The 15,977-nt window shown below is 39.7% G+C and overlaps 1 protein-coding gene across 3 annotated transcripts in view; it reads right to left on the bottom strand.

The window, feature by feature from the left end:
- Nucleotides 1-10,140: 10,140 nt before the first annotated feature.
- LOC105475102 (adaptor related protein complex 3 subunit beta 1) overlaps nt 10,141-15,977 on the bottom strand; it is a 300,089-nt gene continuing 294,252 nt past the window's right edge. Inside the window, exons 27-28 of one of the 3 annotated variants that reach the window (XM_071098785.1) lie at nt 11,275-11,310; nt 10,747-10,871 (exon numbers count right to left, since the gene is read on the bottom strand). In XM_071098785.1, the coding sequence (XP_070954886.1) occupies nt 11,280-11,310 (31 nt within the window). In that variant the 3' untranslated portion in view covers nt 10,747-10,871; nt 11,275-11,279. Of the gene's footprint in view, nt 10,872-11,274; nt 11,311-15,977 lie in introns of all 3 variants that reach the window. The other 2 variants (XM_011730100.2, XR_011624903.1) reach the window with 2 other exon arrangements.

The following is a 15,977-nucleotide window of genomic DNA, read 5'->3' as shown; positions in this document are numbered from 1 at the left end:
CTGGGTGAGGCTGGTGACTGTGACCTGCCAAGGGAAGCCACTGGATTTGACACATTTCAGTGTCAGCTCTGGGATCTCTGTCTTAAATCTGTCAGGATGGCCCTGTGGCCACTTCTGCAAAAACCCTTGGGGACAAAATTTATTGTTATTCCTCAATAGCTTTTTGTTCACTTCCAAAATAGGGGTCCTGGGTCATGCTAACGATTGTGGAGAGACAAAATGCTCTTTCTATATTTTATTAAACAGATCTCTTAATAATTAATCGATTGTGAAAATTATTTTCCATCACTGTTGACACTAAAGCTAAAGCATTGGGTTTTGTTTTTTCTTTTCCTTTTTTTGTTTTTCCTCAGCCTTTTTCTTTTCCTTTTAAATTGCTCTCTGCGGATTTCCTCAGCTACAAAGCAAGTGAGTAGAGAAAGCCCGATTTATGACTTGGCTTTTTAAACCATAATCACCCCTCTGGGCTTCTACCGGAGAAGGGCTGAGGGATTTTGTAGGTTGCCAGATAAACACCTGAGAAAACGTGTTCTCAGATTCCCCGAATCCACCCAGGGACCATGATCCCATGGATAGCAGCAATCCCAAGAAGCCCATCTGGGCTGCACCACAGCATGGCGCCGCCAACGGGAGATGGCATCACTGGTCATTCTCATTCTCTCTCAAGGAGCGTCTGTGTTTCCAGGAGAAAATAGCTTAGTAAGAGTTACTGTCTTCATCTCCAGCTGGGGTAAGAAGGAAACATTGCCGAGCTGAGGTATTAGCCCAGAGTTCCATTTCCAGATAGTGGAGTTTGCACCATTTTCAGCCTCCAGCAAGATTGCATTAAAAGATGGGTAGTGTCTTAGTGAGTCGGGCCCCAAGTCACTGACAGATTAATACCAGATAAGGGACATTGCTAGGGAAATGCACAGCAAGCAGTTCCTCTGACCTTTCCTTACTAAAAGGTCAGAAAGAAATTAGAGGTGGTCTTCATAGCTGCTTCTCTTAAGGAATATTCCATCTGAATGTTTAAGATGTGAACCTTGCAAATGTAGAACTAGACAGCCCGCAGGTGGGGAGTGTGGAGTTGGGCTTCTATTAGGAGAGGGGCCCCTGAGGAGTGTGTGGGGTGGAGTAGGCATGGCTAGGTGCACAGCGGAAGCTACCAAACTAGGTGATGCAAAAGCCAAGTGGGCAAAAGTAACAGTTTGGAAACGCACGGTAGAGCAAAGCCTGCTGGCAGCAGCATCAATATTCTCCCTCTGAGCACTAATTACATTATTAAGCAAACAGACCAACACAGGAGCTGAGGGACGGAAACATGTATTTAGGATCCAGTCACTCTCCACTTGGCTGTAAATAATCACGTGCAGTACACAGTTCTTTCCAACCAAAGTGCACTATGGAGCCTTTTCCGTAACTTTTTAAAAATTTCCTAAGCTTGAGAAAGGGAAGTGTTGTGTTCCAAACAAGCCAGTTTTGTAGAAGTCAGATTCTCTACACTCAACGCTTCCCAACTCTATCAGATATTTCTGAGAGTGATGAGCAGAACAGCCAACATCTTCCCAGAGGAGATGCAGGATTCGGCAGTCACAGGAGATAGGTTCCTTGAGCGGCAACTTGCATTTTCTTGGCTGCAAACAGCACACACTTGCTAATTAGACCTTTGCAATACGCGAGAACCCAAATCTGCTTTGACGTAACTAAATCCAGTCTAAAGCGGTGGATGTAAACACAGGACTGGAAGAAACCAGGAACAACATGGAAAGGATTTATATGCAATGGGAATAAATCTGCTTTTTCAGAAAGTCTAAGAGGAGCCTGCAGAAGGAAATCTGCAGCAGGCTGAGCCAGCCGGGTGAATGGCAGAGAGAATAGAGGCTATTTGAATACTGATGTGGCCCTCACTTTCTTCCATTTCCATTAATGACATGCTCATCAAGGGCAAACAATGGGACCGGCTGCCGGCGCCTGTCACAGTGTGTGGGTGCTGGGATGCCAGGCTGTCATCCCCAGGCTGCATTTAGAGACCTGCACGCTAATAAGAAGTGCTCTGTGCCGTCAATGCAGACAGGTGCTTCCGCGGCTGGGACATGCTCCATTCCCTTCCCCCTGAAACCCTCCTCTCTCAGCCCCCCTGACAGACACCATGAAATGCACAAATTAACAGCCCCATCATGTTGGGCTGCTGCTGCCTGCGGTGAAAGCAGAAAATCAAGTTGTCACCTAGGGTGCAGTGATAAAGCCACAGCCTCATTTCTCTGTTGGTGCCCTATAATAGCAAATGCCAGACAGCTGGATGGATGGGAGGCTTTAGATTAAGGCCTTGATGCACTCTGGGCAGAGAATTAGTAGTTGCTGTTTCCATGTGGATATTCTGTTCAAAACAAACATCTGGAGAGAGCCAAGTTTCCTAGGACAGAAATGCCTTTTGCTTCTTCTAGAATCAAAGAAAGCAGCCAAGAGAGAGTGGTATTTCCTTTCTCATAAGATTCCAACTCTAAATTTGCTATGAACTTTATCAAGGACCTAGAGCTATGTGAAGGTTAAGAACTAGGCAAAAAGTCCAGGGCCAAGACCAATCTTGGAGATGCAGGGAACAGTTCCTGGGTCCACAGGGCCTCAAGCTACTTGCACCCCATCCAGCAAGCCCTCCTCTGCCTCCTGACCAAGAGGACCATTTCTTTCTAGGGTGAATTGTTAGAACTCTTAGAGTAGTCTGCCTAAACCTTCCCTCCCACTCTAGACCTTTTTCCACTCCTCACGATTACATCTGCATGTGTTGAAGGTACTTCTCATGAAATAGTAGATTTAAACAGCCCTGTCCCCCGGCATCATAGCCAGTTGGCTCCATGTGTCTAGTGACCTGAACTGGCCTGGGCTAACATTTGCCTTGGCCAAGTGTGCAAAAGGGAAGAAATGGAGGGCTTGAGCCCTTCAGACTCCAAGGAGTTTAATGACATAATGGCCTGAGAACTTCAACATAAAACAGGAAGAGCAACTAACGAAACTTACAACATAAAACCCCCCTCCTGTCATTTTTATAGTAACAGTAAAACACTTTATTGAATTTATGAGCTACATAATGACTATGAAGAATGTAACTTGAATTAGAACCAACTCGGAAGTATAATATCAACTATAAACGCTTTTCTAATACCCCATCCCTTTAGCTTTTTCTGTCCTCTTTCTTTTAACCAAGGGACATTGCCTTCCTCAGACTTACGCCTGAGACAGAGTTTGCAACTTGCTAATACATCCTGACTCTTCCTCCAAAGCTCTACAGCTGACAAACCTCCCTCCCAGGGTTAGACACTCTCTGGGGGTGACCATTCCCATTCAAAACCTCAGCCCCATTAAAATGCATTTTAGAAAAGAAACCAGTTAGTTTTTTCTTTGCATAAAGCCTGTCAAATCGAGAGGATCTCTGGGGATATATATCAGGTATTTCATTATCTGTAACTCTACATTGTAATGGGCTTTCCAAAATAGAAACTATCACCCCCTTGGAAGTTTATGAAAAGCATCTTCAGCCAAGGGTGCAGTGTGTGAGTGAGGGCGGTGGCCGGGTTTCTAATGACTGGAGGTGGGGCAAGCGTAGATCGTTCTGCTAAGCAGCATGCTAGACTCTGTTTTCTGTTTCCATTTCACTCCTTAAGTCTTTCTGCTCCCCAAGGATTTTTCCGAAGGGGTAATAAAATAAAATGGGTGAAACAAAGCCATAAGCCAGTTAAGTCTGAAAGACATGTCATCTCATCTAAAAGGAAGAAACGGACCATTTCCATGCCTAAGGCTGACAGCAACGCCTGAGCTGGCAATAGTGCTATTCCATTTGATTTATAGAATAATGGGGTGACAAATGATGACAAAAATAAACTTTTACTGCACTGAACTGCTCCTTTATTTATGAAATTTGGCCAAGTAGTGAAATCTTTTATCTGCAAGTTGTAACATGGAGTGGGAGCAAGCGATTATGGTGTGGTAATAGTAATCCAGCGATGGAGGCCGAGTCGGTTGGAAATGGATTGAGGTAAAATAACTCCCGCACCATGATAAATGTGAACAGCGCTTTGCTGACAGATGATCTAACAGGTGTTCATAACAACTATATAAGAGGATTTATTTATGACCAGCCACAGCCGCAGCACTGTAAATCAACTCCAGCAGCTGCACACCGCTGAAACCAGGTCCCTGATGGAGGAACGGTGCAGGAGCCCAAAGAACACAATTCACTCCAGAATCTTAATCATCAAATAACATTTTTTTAGGTAATTACGCCACAGCACAGAAATCATAATTACTTTCAATTAGAAAACTGGGCTGTCCATGACTTTGTTTACAAAATATTTTTATTTAGGCCCTATGGTTCTGATGAGTCCTGAATAAAATGAAGACTTTGGGGTCAAGGAAGAGGGCTCTTGGGTGATGAGGATTTCTGTGTGATGCCAGTAAGAGGCCCTTTCACATTGGCTTCATTTTTTAAGACTCAAAAATCAAACCTTAAGTTGGAAGGGCTTTTCGTGTCCCCCAGATTTCTACATTAGGGCCCCCTTATCAGCATGTTTGAGTTCATATCGTACCCTTGGTTGCCATTCCTAATTTTATATATGGTTTATTGACAAAATGAAATAAGCATTCAAAAGATGAACTCATTAGAAATGACGTTTAAATGTAGCTTGAAGGGCCTACCTTCATACGACCTTTCTTAACTACTTTGCAAAAGCAGAATTTAACATTTTTCTTTTCATAGGTCATGGTCTTAACAATTCCTTACCATCCATGGAGTTGGCTGACCCTATTATGAAATAAAACTTCTCATTCATCACATCACTAAAGAAAAAAAAAATGTAGTTCTTACATGGGGTGAGAAAATGCTCTTCTGGGGTGGCGGGGGGTGGGAAACAGGAATCTTGGTGGGGCACTGTTTGAGAAAGCTAATCTCCTTCATCTCTTCCCCACTATGTTCTGATACTTTGTCCTTGGCAACCACTCTCCCTCCCCTCCTGTCCAGGGCAGTGAATGAAGAAGGTGGAGGTGAGGTTCCCCTGCTCTCCTCAATTGCCCATGCATCATCTGCAGTATCCAAGGCCTGACATGATCGAGTCTACTGGCAGAATTATCTACCAGTTAGGTTTTCTAAACATCTCTAGATCTCAGGATTAAGATGTTTCTAGAGTTACACCTGGATCTTTGGTGTCTCTGGCTCTCAAGGTTGCAGATGTCTTAGACTGTTATCAGTGTCTTAGACTGTTATTAAAGGCAGGTTCAAGTCAGTTTCTGAGGGTTCAGAGTCTTCAGTGGCACATATTTACCGAATCAGCTAGGAATTATATGCACAAGTGACTGTGTACATAAAGCTGGCCCCAGAGAAAGACAAACACAAGGAAAGAAGATTAGAAATTTTAATATCACCTCAGCTCACAATCAGTGAACCAGTAAATAGACAGTAATGGAATTTAACATTCTTTTTTTTTGAGACAGAGTCTTGCTCTGTCACCCAGGCTGGAGGGCAGTGGCACAATCTCGACTTATTGCAACCTCTGTCTCCCAGGTTCAAGCGATTCTCCTGCCTCAGCCTCCCGAGTAGCTGGGATTACAGGTGCCTGCCACCATGCCTGGCTAATTTTTGTATTTTTAGTAGAGACGGGGTTTCACCATGTTGGCCAGGCTGGTCTCACACTCATGAACTCAAGTGATCCACCTGCTCGGTCTCCCAAAGTGTTGGGATTACAGGTGTGAGCCACCGCACCTGGCTAGAATTTAATATATATATATTTTCTTTCTTTTTTTTTTTTTTTTTTTTGGAGACAGAGTCTCACTCTGTCACCAGGCTGGAGTGCAGTGGCATGATCTCAGCTCACTGCAACCTCTGCCTCTCGGGTTCAAGCGATCTTCCTGCCTCCGCCTCCCAAGTAGCTGGGACTACAGGTGCCTACCACCACATCCAGCTAATTTTTTGTATTTTTAGTAGAGTTTAGTAGAAATACAAAACTAAATTTTGTATTTTTAGTTTCACCATGTTGGCCAGATGGTCTCCATCTCTTGACCTCGTGATCTGCCTGCCTCAGCCTCCTATAGTGCTGGGATTACAGGCGTGAGCCACCGCGACAAGCCAGAATTTAATATTCTTTAGCTACTTTGACTCTAAGTCTGAAAAGGATCATTTTAGAACCTGCAAAGGCACAGGAAATAACTAAAATCCCCAAGGAAATACCTAAAATTGGCCTTCCAGCAGAAGAGTAACACAAACAATGCCTGCTTCTCCTGATCTCTATGTAGTTCAAGGTTTTCCCAACTTTTTTTTCTGTCTCTACACTATTTACAAGTGCAGGCTATTCCCATCCATGGTATCTCAACCATTTATTTCTCCTCCAAACCAGTGGTCCCTAACTTTTCTGGCACCAGGGACTGGTTTCACGAAAGACAATTTTTCCATGGATGGGGACGGAGGGATGTTTTCGGTATGATTCAAGTGCATTACATTTATCTTTAGATTCTCACAAGTAGCATGCAACCTACATCCCTCGCATGTGCAGTTCACAGTAGGGTTTGTGCTCCTGTGAGAATCTAATACCGCTGCTGGTATCAAAGGAGGCAGAGCTCGTCTGTCGCTTACCTCTGGCTGTGGGCCAGGTTCCTAACAGGCCGAGGTAGTGGTCCATGGCCCAGGGGTTGGGGACCCCTGCTCTAAACTATCATAGGCCATTGAGATGGAGACACGGAGAATGGCTTTGAGAGAGAGGGACTGTGTGAGAGGGGAAAGAGGAGAAGTGAGGGCGAGGAGGGGGAGGGGAAACGTCACTGGTGTGGCCAGTGTTGCTTTCTATACAAAGGTATTTTCAAAACACTTTAAAAGATACAGCCTCAGCTGAGAATAACATATTTGCCTTTCTCCCATGCCTAGAAACTCTGTTTTCTCTTCTATTAGCCACCCCACTTTTAAGACCTAGCTAGCTTCATTGCCTCAGTGGAACCTTCTCAGACCTCTCTAGCCCACTAATCACTTCTTCCCCTAAACCCAAAGGTACTTACTGGTGTTATTTGACAATTAATCATGCCACACCGCCTCACAATGTTTCTCACAAACCATCTCAGCTTTCAAACAGCTATGTTCCAAGTTTGTCAAGTGATCATGGGGAATCTAACACATTTTTCTTAGAAAACAGTATCACATAGTGGTTAGCTTCCCAGGTCAGACCATAAAATTCTGCTTATTCCACAACACAGCTGAAAGTGGTAGGGAAAAAACAAAGTCATGTTACCAAAGCAGGATAGAAGAGAGTGAATTGATCATGGAAGTGTTTTCTGAGGTTAGAAGGCAGGCGGACAGGGGCCGGCGGGGAAGAGGACTTCAGAAGATAAACAAGCACAGTCGAGAAGTCATTGTCTTTCAGTTAATCGACCCCAACTGATGGAAGAACAAAAGTGTGTCCCCCATGGCCGGCCAGTCCAATGTGGTCGCCTGTGTAAGGGGGCCGTGAAGGTGAAAAGGCGGGGCCTGCAGGCCTCTGGGGCTGCCACGCTGCAGGACTTGGCACCTGAAGGAAGTGCGGGTGGGGCGGAGGCAAGCCTGTATTAGGATGGAAGCAACATTTATTTGCAATCCAGGGCTCACTAACTTAGGGAGGTCCACATGGCCATTTATTTGTTTATTGCCAATTAGATTGTAGGTTTCCTGAGTAAGTACAGAGCATAACTTATATTTTACCACACCCCTGATGAGGTTTACTGTAGTTCTCCACATTCACAGTAGATATAGTCTTTCAGCAAAAATGGAATAGTAAGGGTCTGTTTTTTGTTTGTTTGTTTGTTTTGAGATAGGGTCTCACTTTGTCGCCCAGGCTGGAGTACAGGGGCATGATCACGGCTCACTGTAGCCTCCAACTCCTGGGCTCAAGCTATCCTCCTGCCTCAGCCTCCCCAGTAGCTGGGAGTACAAGCATGCACCACTACACCTGGCTAGATTTTAAATTACTTTAGAGATAGGGTCTTGCTCTGTTGCCCAGGCTGGTCTTGAACTCCTGTCCTCAAATGATCCTCCCATGTTGGCCTCCCAAAGTGCTGGGATTCTAGGAATGAGCCACCTCACGAGGCAGACATAGTGCTCTTTTTTTCCCTCTCATTTTGTGAAAAGAGGATTTCTTTCTCCCTTTAAACAAAGTTCCCTAGAAGGTCAGAGAGACTATAGAGAGGAAACAAGTCAGGGAAAAGATCTTAGGTTTTCCTTTAGCTGGTCCAACTTTTCCGTTTTTGAAATCTTCTGTCATTCTGGATTCTTATCTTGTCTAACATCTAAATTCTTAACAACAGGAACACAGGTTATAAGGGCAAACTTTTTGTAAGCTATTATAAAGTTATTCATATGTTGCAAAGAGTTATCAAGAAGGACAAGTATACAGTATTTTGAGAAATGCATTGTTACAGTCTCTTTGGAATAAAAAAACTCTTCTTATAATAAATAAAGCAAATGTATTGTGATATCAAAAATGAGGCTTAGTCTGAAATATACTATGAGAGCCATTCTTCAAGATTGGTGTACATAAAATGTCCCATTAAGTGAACATTAAAATGAAAAAATATAGCTAGAATTAAGAATTCAACATTGACTAACTCGACTCAATGGAACAATTTAAAGATAATCATGGATTATGATAAAGTTAAAGGAAATATGAGGCAAGGAACTCTGAGTCACCACACCACAAAAGAAAAAAACCCCAAACCTTTAACTTGGTTGGGGCTTTGGTCATTTTTCTGTTTTACGTGAAAAATATTTTAATGATATTAAGCTACTAGTGTTAAAATGGTTTCAGCTGGTAGCGCACATTACCATCGATACATACCGTTTGCTGGTTCACACTACATTATATTATTGATTTAGCATAATTTCAAAAGTTAGCAGCCAAAAATAACTTAGCCAAAAGTAAAGTCCTAATGAAATTTCCTTAGTTAAAAAAAATACAAACGTGTGACCTATCTTTTAAAGATGAGTGCCCTGATGTAAGGAAAAATAAGACTTCTCAATCACAACATACACTTTCCCTCTGCCTGAAGACAGCATGGAAAAAATTTTTTTTTTCTTCAGAAAAGAGGTATTAAACCTGTCAAATTCTAACATTTCAAAAAGTTATTGACTTAAAATTCAAAATTATGAAGCTCTGAGCAATAAGGCTAATATGGAAATGCCAATGACCTGCGACTGCAGAGGGGCGTTTGGGTGTGTTACCACAGCGCCCAGGCTCCAGAGGGAAGTGGAACGCGTGGCTTCTGTACATTAGAACAGGACAGAACGTACACATGGTACAGAATTGGTACAGAATGTCCACGTGGCTTCTGTACGTTGCACTTCTGTACATTCTCTTCCCGGAGATTCAAGGCTGTATTTCTGGAGCAGGAAAATTTAACAATTTTGTTTACTCTTGTCATCTCACCAGATAGAAAATTTAAATAATTTTTCTAGTCTGTTTTGTTCTTCTCAATATGTAGGTTCCAAGAAAATTCCATTCTTTCCTTTTAATGCTTCAAGCAGTGTATAGTCACTTCCTTTTTACTTTTTAAAAATAATTATGTATGTGGCGCTATACAAAATGAGTAGCTTATACTACCTGAAAGTCCATTACCTTGCATCAAAAAGGAAGTAAAATTTCAACTGGTTTTAAAAAGGTACAAAAGTATTAGAAAAGTTCTGTGATTATAGAACAACCTTAAAAACAGTAACTTAAGTTAGCAAATAAAATAAATACTCTAGGGAAAGATGCTAATATGTCGATCATATAACTAGTTTTAAAAATTTCTGTAAGTTTATGCTAGTTTCCAAAGTTGGGCATAAGGAAAAATGAGATTCAAAGAATTTATTCAGCAGGCCACGTAATCAGGTATCTACTACTAATAGATCAAAACTACCTAGAAAGAGATGTTTATTTTGCAACATGAAGATTTTCGTTTATGTTATTAAGTACACCAATTTTTTTTCCCCTTGGAGTAAACTATGCTGTTAAGTAGAAAATTTACTTGGTTTGGAAGTGGTTTTTCTTTCACTAACTAAACCACATTGCTTCTCTGCATAATGTAACACTCAAAATACTCACTTTAAAATAAGAAAACTTTAGCATATGAACTTCAGGATTATTAATAGTTTCTCAATAAAAATGCAAAGACAAATAGGATTCATGTGCTAGTTTATTTATCTTATTATTGAGAGATCACTTCATGACGACAGTTATCAGTAATCAATTACAATATCAAGAAATTCAAAGAACAAAATCTTGCAGAGACCATCTTTTTTGTATTTGGATTTAAAAAGTACGTGATCTCATTTTCACATACCAAGCTGAGAGGCCATTTAGACTATTTCATTGCTCATTTTTGCTTACTGCTGAAGGGAAGATGATTTCCAATGAACTTTAAATATCGCATTCATGTCTACCATTGTCGAAAAAGAGAAGGAAGACGAGGAGGCCAAAAGAAGCAGCAGGACAGAGAAAACGCCACATGGATTCAAGAGTTGAGATAACTGACAGTAAAATATATGCTCTTTGGTTAGCAAAGCGAAAAGGGGGAAAGTATTGCATACATGATAGATACACACTAGCATTCTAAAGCAGGAGACAAGAATGTCAAGAGTGTATTCTTCCCCCACTGCCAGATGGAAGGGCCATTATTATAAATGAAAGGCAGCAGTAGTGGATGCCAGGCACTTTTGTTGTGTGCCAGATTCTGAAGTCCAGATGTAAGCAGGTTACCCCTGAGACAGGACAGGCTTCAGTTCCCGCAGCAGAACAGAACCAATCACAGTTTTCTCAGTGTTTATGATAAGCTGGGCTGTAGAGCCTTCCTTCAGTTCCACTGTGACTAGCATCAATGACCCACTGTGCACAGTTTTAGCTGCAAACCTGGAAGAAAAAAAAGAGAGACCTTTTATCATGAGATGGGGAGGGAAAAGGAGATAGCATACATTCAAATAGGATTAAAATAACTCTTTTTTGTCAAATGAAATAATTTGCTGCAGGCTCCTTACTTCCAAAAGCCCAAAGCCAAGCATTCTTCTGAAAAATCAATAAACTGTCCAGCCCATGCTAACCACAAGCAGGTAATTTTAGTGCACATTTAAAACAGAACAGAAAAAGGAAGTCTATTTTACTTATTAGTTTAAACAATAGATGCAAGTGAATAATTCTCCATTACAATAGATTTGAGAATCATTCATCCACTTGGTATTTAACATTTCACCATGCATAGAGCCATTTTAAATAAGCCATTGTATTTTTATTTTTAAAACATGTTAAGAAAAGGTACCTTTCTCAAAGAGCTTCAAAATTTAACTCCTCACATCTGAAAATGATTATGTAATAAGTTAGATAATTTTATGTACATTATAAAATTCTTACTAAGTTCCACTGAATTCACTCATGTAAAAATATTCAAATTAAATCTGTAATGTTAATGATGACATGAAACAAAATCACGTGACAGCTAAGTGCAACCTCACGCTTCCCTTTTTCTTTGTTTTAAAATGTTTAGAACATTAGATTTTTCTTTTTGCTTTAGAGTGTAATAGAGGAAACTTGAGGTCTCATGCTCTACTTCTAAATTCCAAGACATGAAGAACCTACTGATTATATGGAATTAAAAGCAAAACTAGCCTTTTAAGCACTGCAATTGACTGAAAAGCCGTTGCAGGCACAACGAACTTCTGTCAATCCTGCTAATTCATTCTGCATGCACAGTTGAGCCTCAGGGTCGTGAAGGAAGAGAACAGGAACCTCCCAAGCCTCCATTTTCCACATGGAGCATGTTCCACACACTTTCTGGGGGAGGGGGGTTTGATTGCAGGGATGACTGGAGAAAAACAAAGTTGCTGCACATGAGCTTTTGAAAACACTAACAAGTGTAGAGCGGGTCTGTGACCTGCTGTGACCCCACTTTGCAGGGCCAATCCCCTTGCCCCTTTCTATATGACACGTGTCTGAATCTGAGCCATCTGCCTCAATTTGCGCAACATCTTCAGCCACAATGGCACCCAGTTAGCCCTGACAACAGCTCACAATACATAAAAATAAAACTGCCAGGCTAACAGCACGCTGCGGACTATTCAAGAGCAAACCAACTGGTCAGTGTCTCATGTCTGACAATTAGCATGGGCCTTGCACAGAGCCCACGGTGTCCACAGGGATCTGTTTAATTACCATCAACATAAAAGAGGGAGTTTATCAGGAGACACTCAGAAAAACTTCACTCCTGACTTAATTAAAATATTAGCCACTTAAGCAGGAAGCAGATTCTCTTTAAATGAAAAGTAATTTCTTTTTTGGGTTTAAAAAAAAATAACATCAAGATCTCATAACACATTAATTTTTTTGAAACCAAACAAGCCATTTTTGGACAAATAAAATCAAGAACTAGGTTTACCAACAATAATTAGAATAATGTATCAAAACCAAAGCAGATATGCTAATTTTACTGAAGTTCAAATATTATAAACACTTTAAGTTGTGTTTTAAAATGTGAGCTAATGGGCTATCAATAAAATATGTTAGAAAATCTTCCTAGTCACTTATTTGTGAACTCTACAAGCATGCTGAAAACTTCCAAGGAATCTGACAGAGCAGTGTTCCTACTGAGAGAAGCAATTGTAAGTAACCAGTTTAGGAATATAAATTGTACCAATGTTTTTAAAGAGGTTTTTATAAACCTCTTAACACACATATCCATCTGCTTTTCAGATGTACACATGGGAGATTATGAACTAGGTACCTCAATTTCATCTTTGAGAGAACATAAAGATCACCAGCCCCAAAATGATCTCTCTTTTCTAAGGCTCCTCACAGGTTTATGCATTTCTTTTGTCTACATTTTTCAGGCTCTTCTGCTTCATAGGAGAATGCTGTTTCTATATTCCTGTTAAACCAAGTCACCAAAGGATATGAGGTGGCTCTATTTCCCCATTCATTTATGCAACTTTTCCCACAGATTTGGTCATCACATGTGTAATTCACTCAACAAATATTTCAACAGAGGTCCTATTTCTGGCAGGGTTATAATTATGTAAACAATAGTCTTATTAGTCCCTTTATTTACTTAACACTTGTGCCTTGGGACCATAGAGAAGGAGATTATGCCTGAATAGGAACACAAAAGCACTGTTGTTTGAATTTCAGGGTTGCACAGCCCCAAGGCACATTTTATCTCTTTTCTATTAAAAAACTTAGAGTTAATGTTACAATTAATATAAAGTTGGCAGAGACAAATGTCAATTTTGGTGTCAGTGTGTTGACAGAGATTAGAATTAGTATCTTGGACATGTTTTTGAAATCCTATTGCCACAAAATTCTCAGTACTATACAGAATAGGGGTATGAAAGAAAAGAGGCATTTGCTTACACTGCAGTGGAAACACGCTAAGCAAATCATCCTAGCAACAGAATCTGCTAGCTGGTGTAAAAGCTACTGCCTTTATTAACTAGGTCTCTATGTTCTAGTGTGCACAAATGGTGGAAGCAATGTTTTAAAGCAGAAGACTAGAAGATCAGATGTTCTGACATTCTCATTTCACAGTTCAGAAAGGATATATTTAATTGGAACACAGCATGATCAAAATTGGTTTGTTTTGGCCCTTGGAAGGCAAAAACCACCACCCCAGATTTATTCATCATTTAACTCCTGCACAGGCTATACTTTAACAAACATGCAAAAAATAGTTATGGAAAGAGTACTAATTAATAAGTAATAAATAGCTAGCTTTGGGATGTCAGAAACATTGATTATAAAGTCAGGGTGGGTCAGATATTTATATACTAAACTTAATGGCTGACATCAGAACCTCTGTATTTGGCCTTGAACTAAGATCATACTGTGACAAAATTTTTTCAAAAGGCATGAGAAATTTTTGATCACTATAATGATGATAGCAGCTATCATTTGTTAAGCACTGTGTTCTGGCAGTGGATTCTAAGTGCTTCCCTGGAATTATTTCATTTAATCCTATGAGGCAGGTCACTTTATAGATGAGGGAAGTGAGGCCCACAGAAGTTGAAGAACTTCCTCAGGGCCACATACCAAATTTCTGGTTGAGCAGAAATTTGAACCTAAGCATTCTGATTCCAAGTCACACAAATTCTCTTCATATATACAAAAATGCACCCTTAATAATTTCTTTTTATCTGTCAACAAAGCTTTTCCTATTTACCTAATATGCACACAATCTATTATTGTTCCAAAAACATGAAGAAGGAAGAGTCCTCTCTTCAAAAATTGTTTACTTGACTTTGCAGTAATGTGTTATTCAAAGCATGCTGACTTGATTCCTCATCATATTTTAAATTTCTGCCTTTAAATATTTAAAACATTTTAAATATCCCCTACTCTCCTCTCCCTCAAGAGACACCAGCAGTGAAAAATACAAAGCCTTTTTGAATGGAGCTGTAACACAGGGAGGGACTACAGGGAGACCAATCAACCTCGAAAAGCAGTAACACCACAAATGAGAACAAATAAGAGGGATGACAGTTAAAGATGTATTGCCTATGTATGACAGGCTCCATGTTATTAAAAGGATACCACCTAGATATTTTTCATTTGATTATACCACCAACCACTTGCTGTTTGTAATCACCAACTGAGAAGGTAAAACTGTTTGGCTATATCTGTATTTCATCTTATTAAATGTCTCTTTGTCTATTATCTCCAGCAATTGACATTTAATCTTTGAAGCCTATAAGAAAGAATTCTTAAGATTTACAAAAAAGACAGAATAAGCTGGTTGTCAAAGCTAAATTAAAAAAATGTTTCACTCTTCTTAAAAAGTTATTTTGTCTTAACTATAGTCGGAATTATAAAAACGGACCAAATATCAACAACAAATTTGAAAAAAAATCTAATATCTATAATACACAGATTTATTCCCCATGTACTTAAACTATACTTTTTAAGATTTGTGACAAACTGGCTATAAATCATAAATGTTCTTTGTTAGAAGGAAAAGAAATCCTATAACTCAATTGTTCTAACAATTAAAATTAACAGTACAAAATGAATTTAAAAATATTTATCTGAGAGGCTGCATCAGTCTCCAGGGTAGTCACAAACATAACATTTTTTACACAGAATCAGATTTGCTATACTTAATGCAACAGCTCTAAGACATGCTTTTTCTTCTCTTGGATAGTCTTCCTGGTTTCTGATTTTTCTCTTTCTATTCTGAGTTCAATTTTCTTGTGCTTTCTGTTCTACTGGTTACCAGAAGCTGTGACAATGACCCACTCAGCTAAAACTTTTTTTTTTTGTACTCCGTACATGAAGCCTTCAATTACTGCCTGCTGAAGCAGACAGAATCCTATTAGTAAGAAAGACGATCACAAGATGCAGCGCCCTGCCCTAGCTGTATAAAAATAATTAGTCCAAAGTTGACAAATGTGTAATGAAGTCGCACAATCATTACATGTAAGAAATACTGGTTTGAATAAGCCTCCTAAACATCAATACCAAAGAATAGTGATTTGGAGCGCTATCTGCCAAAGGATTTAAAATTATAAATCTTTATTACCTTGAGTTAATATAGTAGAACATTTTAAGCAGGCAGAGAATTTGTAAGTTGTAAAAAATTCTATTTTGTTGACTATAAAATTGCATTTTAAAGTTAAACCATTACACTATTGAATTAATAGTGAGGGACAGAAAAAGCATTTACACGTGATTTAGGTTTAGAGAATTTACACAAAGCAATGTATTTTTCCCAATTATTTAAAAAATCACCTAACAATATTGTAGTATTTTCCTCTAACGTTCAAATGAGAAAAGTTAAAATAAAAAATAAACAACCACCATAATTTAGGACTCTAGTTTCTACTCTAATCTTCAGAGATGGTATAAAAAATTATTCCCCACACTATCAGGCCAATGATGCATTCTCTTTCTTTATACAGGAAAGCTAAAAAATCTAAGTGCCCTTGCTTAAAGAAGACATAAAACATCCCAGTTATTTCAGAGCATTTCTGGTTTGTC

The sequence above is a fragment of the Macaca nemestrina genome, chromosome 6 (assembly GCF_043159975.1).
Source record: "Macaca nemestrina isolate mMacNem1 chromosome 6, mMacNem.hap1, whole genome shotgun sequence".
Taxonomy (NCBI): domain Eukaryota; kingdom Metazoa; phylum Chordata; class Mammalia; order Primates; family Cercopithecidae; genus Macaca; species Macaca nemestrina.
The sequence above is the reverse complement of the archived record's forward strand: the minus strand, read 5'-3'. Positions and strand labels throughout refer to the sequence as shown.